The sequence below is a fragment of the Notothenia rossii genome, assembly GCF_949606895.1.
Source record: "Notothenia rossii genome assembly, chromosome: 9".
Taxonomy (NCBI): domain Eukaryota; kingdom Metazoa; phylum Chordata; class Actinopteri; order Perciformes; family Nototheniidae; genus Notothenia; species Notothenia rossii.
In genome coordinates this window covers 59,190,887-59,197,620 of record NC_136907.1, presented here as the reverse complement: position 1 = coordinate 59,197,620, position 6,734 = coordinate 59,190,887, and the positions used below count along the sequence as shown (strand labels likewise).

At 33.5% G+C, this 6,734-nt stretch overlaps 1 protein-coding gene across 2 annotated transcripts; it reads right to left on the bottom strand.

Moving 5' to 3' along the window:
• Window positions 1–3,696: 3,696 nt before the first annotated feature.
• LOC307019034 (uncharacterized protein) lies at window positions 3,697–6,149 on the bottom strand. 2 transcript variants are annotated; one of them, XR_013802564.1, is made up of 6 exons: window positions 6,081–6,149; window positions 5,401–5,495; window positions 5,173–5,299; window positions 4,947–5,067; window positions 4,798–4,868; window positions 3,697–4,476 (listed from the first exon to the last, which is right to left on the bottom strand). XR_013802564.1 is itself a non-coding variant. In XM_079649642.1 (4 exons), the coding sequence occupies exons 1-4, from the start codon at window positions 5,317–5,319 to the stop codon at window positions 4,360–4,362; spliced, it is 456 nt and encodes a 151-aa protein (XP_079505768.1). In that variant the 5' UTR covers window positions 5,320–5,827; the 3' UTR covers window positions 3,795–4,359. The 2 variants fall into 2 exon arrangements, 1 of the variants encoding a protein (XP_079505768.1); XM_079649642.1 differs by lacking the exon at window positions 6,081–6,149 and having other exon boundaries at window positions 3,795–4,476; window positions 5,173–5,827.
• Window positions 6,150–6,734: the final 585 nt, after the last annotated feature.

The following is a 6,734-nucleotide window of genomic DNA, read 5'->3' as shown; positions in this document are numbered from 1 at the left end:
TCTTCATTATTAGTCGATTCTTTTTGGACTAATGCTCCGGGCCAGTGGTTACAATGGTGGGGCCAGTGATAACATAATTCCACCGGCCCGGAGGGCAAGTTGTATTTTACCCTTAATGTCTACCACTGTAATGACACCTTTATTTATTTCAGGGGACTTGTATTTCATAATGACACATTTCTTTCTTTCAGGGGACTTGTAATTTCATAATGACGCTGTCCAAGTTCAAAGGCAAGAGGGTGTTCATATGTAACATAGTTCATTTTCATCTCAATAGAGTATAGAGCTTTGAAATATGTCACAAATTGAGGCAATGATGATGATCTTGTGGTTGCCCTTCAGGAGGAGTAGTCCAACACTAATCTTGACAAGTTTCGTAAGTTTTAACATGAGCTTGATAAAGCTGAAGAGAGAGCTGACCATTCTCAGGTCAACAAGCTACGTGCCAAGAGTTGTGATGTGGGGTCAAAGGTCAGTCATTGTCATTCATTTGACCCTTTTTTATATTGGGCACACACAATGTGGTAATCCATTTGCATGTGACAGTTCTTAAATCTCTGTTGCTACAACATCTCTGAGCATTGCACATTTACAATTGATTACAAAATGTACCTTTAAATCCCATTGACCTTTTGAATCAAACTCTTTGTTGAATGTTTCTCTCTTATTTCAGAAAGGACATGATGAGGAGTGAAGCTCATAGAATGAATTCTTGTTTCTGAGGCACCTCAGGTCTAATGGTGTCTCCCTAAGTATGTTTTTCAGTCGAATACAATTAATCTGCATCTCAAATTGTGCATTGGCTTTTTTTTTTAACTTTTTCTTGTGTTATTACTTTGGAACAAAATTATAGGATACTGGTGACACTTATTATCACATGTTATGTGTGGAACACAGTCATACTTAGACTGATGTTGTCAATACTATTACAAAATTGAAACACATTTCCATTAATAAATTATATCAATGTTAGAATTATAATCTCTACGTATAATAATACAATAGAATTGTAGCTTAAAACCCATCACTGAACAACATCTATAATCTGATACCTTATGAATATGGTATATCAATTTGAATTGTTATATTATAGGATCATATTCAGGTAGAATATTCCCAAAAAATTGCTTCGTAAAAAACGTTATATGTTAATAGTTGCAGGATTTAACCGAGGCTGCTTTAAAATGGCTGGATATTCATTAGTTGTATTCATTTACCAAAAATGAATATTAAAAAACGTAATAAGTATTAAATATACCATGCTGGAAGCTTACCAGGATTCCAGGTGACCAGCATACATGAAATACTGGTATGAGTATTTAAACTAGAGAACATAAATATATAACAAAGATTCATTGTGTCATGTATTCTGGTATCTACCAAAATAAAGACATTGTATAGTGTTCATAACAGTATTTTTTTTTCACCTTTGGTGAGCTACAGTTAGCTAACTTCATGTTTAACACAAAACCTCTAATGGCATTACATTGACAATTTTAAACAAAACTTAACTCTCAACTTGTAAGATAACGTTAAGTTAACTTACCCTTAAATAACTACATCACGTTTTTCAGGGGAAAAACAAACTGCAGAAAACGTTAGCTACTAACTGTTGTTAGCTAAGACACGTAGCTCTTGAAAGAAGAGCTCTTCCTCTTGGAAGTAACATTAGCCTCCTAGCAAACGTAAGGTTAAGTTACTTTAACGTAACGTTGTAAGAAAGCAAAACGAACCTTCGAGAAAGCTTTTATTTTCAGACTTGGTGAAATTGTGTAGTGTTGCTTACCTCCAGAAGGACTTTTAGTGCATTTCCCAACAGACAGAGCTGTCAGAGCAGTTCCTCTCAGAAGAGCAGCCGCTGGGCAGAGTCACAGAAACGCTCAACTGATCTTCACTCCCCGAGTTGAGTAAAGTTGGAACGATATTGGCAGATTCGGATTTCACGGATCAATAAGTCATGAACAAAACGTTGTTCAGACACAAATTACGTCTCCTAAGTACCGTGGTAAGGTTGACAACAAACTACAATCACATGTTGATAAAAAAAAGCCAATATGCGCCGTCCTCCGAGCTGGACACATTCAATTGGTCTCTTTCCGCAGCCGGAGAAGAAACGAGTGCTCAGGGACCGTCTGCAAAGTGCAACTCCGAAAAAAGAGAATACAATAATATTCAATCACTTCACTATTATACAGTATATTTCTACCAAACTCACTACACATATCAATAGTCTCCTGTTTGTCATACTACAGCAGAGAGTTTGGAAGAATATGGTTTTGATTAATTTTGGTGAATATTTATAATGTAAAATCCTCAATAAATATGGCATCATCTTCAATAACGTTACTATTATACAGTATATTTCTCCCAAAATCACTACACACATCAATAGTGTCCTGTTGGTCATACTACAGCAGAGAGTTTGGAAGAATGTGCTTTTGATTAATTTTGGTGAATATTTATAATGTAAAATCCTCAATAAATAGGCTATGGCATCATCTTCAATAACGTTACTATTATACAGTATATTTCTACCAAACTCACTACACACATCAATAGTGTCCTGGTGGTCATACTACAGCAGAGAGTTTGGAAGAATATGGTTTTGATTAATTTTGGTGAATATTTATAATGTAAAATCCTCAATAAATATGGCATCATCTTCAATAACGTTACTATTATACAGTATATTTCTCCCAAACTCACTACACATATCAATAGTGTCCTGTTGGTCATACTACAGCAGAGAGTTTGGGAGAATGTGCTTTTGATTAATTTTGGTGAATATTTATAATGTAAAATCTTCAATAAATATGGCATCATCTTCAATAACGTTACTATTATACAGTATATTTCTCCCAAACTCACTACACACATCAATAGTGTCCTGTTGGTCATACTACAGCAGAGAGTTTGGAAGAATGTGCTTTTGATTAATTTTGGTGAATATTTATAATGTAAAATCTCCAATAAATATGGCATCATCTTCAATAACGTTACTATTATACAGTATATTTCTCCCAAAATCACTACACACATCAATAGTGTCCTGTTGGTCATACTACAGCAGAGAGTTTGGAAGAATGTGCTTTTGATTAATTTTGGTGAATATTTATAATGTAAAATCTTCAATAAATATGGCATCATCTTCAATAACGTTACTATTATACAGTATATTTCTCCCAAACTCACTACACACATCAATAGTGTCCTTGTGGTCATACTACAGCAGAGAGTTTGGAAGAATATGGTTTTGATTAATTTTGGTGAATATTTATAATGTAAAATCCTCAATAAATATGGCATCATCTTCAATAACGTTACTATTATACACTATATTTCTCCCAAACTCACTACACACATCAATAGTGTCCTGTTGGTCATACTACAGCAGAGAGTTTGGAAGAATGTGCTTTTGATTAATTTTGGTGAATATTTATAATGTAAAATCTTCAATAAATATAATATAATCTTCAATATCTTCACTATTATACAGTGGAGTGCTACCAAACTCACCTCAGACATTAATGGTCTCTAACTTGCTACACTACAAAAGTGTATTTGAAAACGTATTTTAATGGTCGTTATGTTATTTTAAAAATAAAGTGTATTGTTAAGTATAAGTTACTGTCAAACAGGAGACCCCTTAATTTTAACCAGAAGCTATTGAAATTTAACTCAAATAAAGATCTCCTATTTATTCATAACCATTGCACTGTTTTATTGTTCTTTCATTAATTAACTTACAGACTGAATATATACATGGTATCACCTACATCAAAGCAAGATCCATCAAAAGTAGAACAGTCTTTTAATCATCAATAAACTAGACATCACACACATTGATATATACATATATATGTTACACATTGTATATATAAATTAAGACATGAAACAACTTGTTCATTAGCTATGAAACAGTAAAATAAAGTTAAAATTGAAAAAAAAAACATTTCAGGCTTTTCACCTATCTTACTGTACAATATTAATGAACAAATCTACAATGTAATGTCTGACATGGAAAACATCATGAACATCTGTGACTAATTTAATCTGTAAAGGAAAATATATTTAACATCTTAATTAAGAATATAAAAATTTAAAACTATGGACAGGTGATTATTAATCATTACTTCAGTTGCCCAAAATCTTTAGCAAAGCTTTTTTCTGGATTTTTGTTTGTTTTGTACAAAATTCAGCTTTCATTTTGCCGAATTGAAATCACTGGCTGGGCTGGATTTCCCCCCACATGCCGTTTATAAGCGCACTAGTTCTATTGTGGTAGTTCTAACTACAAGCCTTACCTCCCCAAATCCTGGTACCTCTGGTAAAAGTTACACAAACTCTTACATAGCCTCTTTAGTTAGGGATGATACACAACACACAATACCACGGGGTATCTTTTTTTGGTATTAGTGCAGCAGTCATTCCGAGGCACTGCGTGTGAAACCATCTTCCACAAGTTTCACACTGAATCTACATGGGGATAAATACAAGAAAGATATTAAGAAAATGTCAAGTTTAGGACACTTGTAAAGCAGGCATATTCATTTATATTTTATAGAGATTATACTTTTTTTTTTAATATAAATACTTGTTGTTATTCAGGTTTCTCTGTACTGTGCTAAAACTTTAACAAATTATAAGAAAAACAAAAGGAAACCTGTAATGCATAAAAATATACAAAATGTCATTACTTTTATGTTATTCCTGAAATCTAACTCCAGATGATCTACATATTATCTATTATTCAGATTATCTTCTGGAGTTTCAAAACAATTCATCATTTATTCTCACCCAAACAGCATCAACAGCAGTTGTGGGCAGGTCCTCAATTCCACAGAAGGAACAGAAGTCATCCTTTGAAACTGAAAAAATAACAGGTGTATTACTGTTCAATTTACAGGAAGGGATCCATATATTCATTTCATATTTTTGGCTAATACCTGATCCTTTGAGAATTTCTTCTGCCATGTCTCTTCGTAGATTTTGAAGAGATTGTTTTGATGAGTTGATGTGAAACGTCTGTGGTATTTTCGGAAATTCCTTCACTGTCATCTTGGCCATCTGGACAGATGGTAAAAATAACATGACGTTATGACGTGTGTTTGAATTTCCCTTTAAAATAAAATGCTTTATTATTAATGAACACAACATGTTGCATTGAATCACCTGCATGACAAAGGATCCACAACTGGTGGCATCTTTCTGGAAGGTGTGGGTTATCTTTCCAGGCTGCCATTTAATGCTCACCCAGTCCTCTTTTCCCAGTCTGTTCCGGCGCATCTTGAAATACTCTCTATAGAACAATAGGAACATTTTTTACATTTGCGCTTGCTCTTTGCCTTTACCAAATGTGCGTTTAACCAATGTATTTCCTGTAGTATTATTTTATATTACCCAAATTTGTAACCAGCCTTTCTGGAGTCCTCAACTTCATTTGACCCTTGCAGAGGATCAACCACATAAATGTGGTTTGAAAGGGCATGGAGGTACTGTTTTAAAAAGTAGCATACCGTATAATTAAACCAAACCTTTTTCAATATGTCAGCAGTAACAATAATGTATCAGCTTTTCTTCAAAAATGAAAAACAAAGTTAACTAATAGATTCATATTATTAAAATCCCTTCAACTTTTTAGAAAAGCTATTAAAAGTAATACTAAAATAATAACTACCCATTTTAAATGTGTATATTTAAAGACTTAAAAGTATTGAAATAATTAAAGATGTCAGATCAGATGAAAGAAAGTTGCACAATTTGGGGTCAGAAGACTCAAATCTTTAGTGGAGAAGTAGCGACCACCAATGACAAATGGTTGAATGAGTACTTATTTTGGACTACATTTTATATTGTTTACCTATGATATAGATGAAGAACTTGAAGAAATTAAAACTAAAAGAAGCATTTTTAAATCAATCATGAGGCAAAGATGCATTTCCAAAATGGGGCTGCATGAGATACACATTTTAGTCTTAACTCTGTCACAGTATATGAGTAATGTATTACAAAAAAATAATGCATGCTGTAAAAAAAACATACATGCTGTAAAAGCAGCTACAGTATAGCTGTATACTCACCACAAACTTCCAGTGCACATTTCTTATATTGACAAATCCAATGGCTCCATCATATAGATCAAATGTGACCGGAAAAAATTAGGGAATATGTAAACACAAGTGTTATTTTCTATAATATACAGGTGCAAAACAATAATTTCATTTACACAGTATTAATTTATTATTTTTCTCAACAGGAACAAGAAAAAAAGGGAAGCTTATATTCTAAATGTATTCGTTAAAAACAACACAAATGGCTCCAAAAACGACATACATGATTATAATAACGGTGGAAGGTGCCTGTAGACACAGTTCAGTCTCCTTTCTCAAGCCTACAATACTAAAGGGATGAAAATACTTTGAACAATCAGTTTTACTCACCTTTTTTAGCTCTTGCCTGGCCATCTGCTCTCGTGTGCCGTGTAGGATTACACCCATGGTGTAGTGATCCAGGTGGTATAGACGGCCAGCATTATCCTTCAGGTTGAGGATGCCTCTAATGTAACATTCTATTACCTTTTGGATAAATTGTAGGGGAAATAATCATACAAAAATGCCAGCTAATATAGAGGCCAAAGTCGGTTTTAATCACATCATTGTCAGATCATTTTAGAATGGATCAATTATGCAAAACCTTTGCTAAAACTGGTCTATCTAAAGATGGACTGGCCTAAC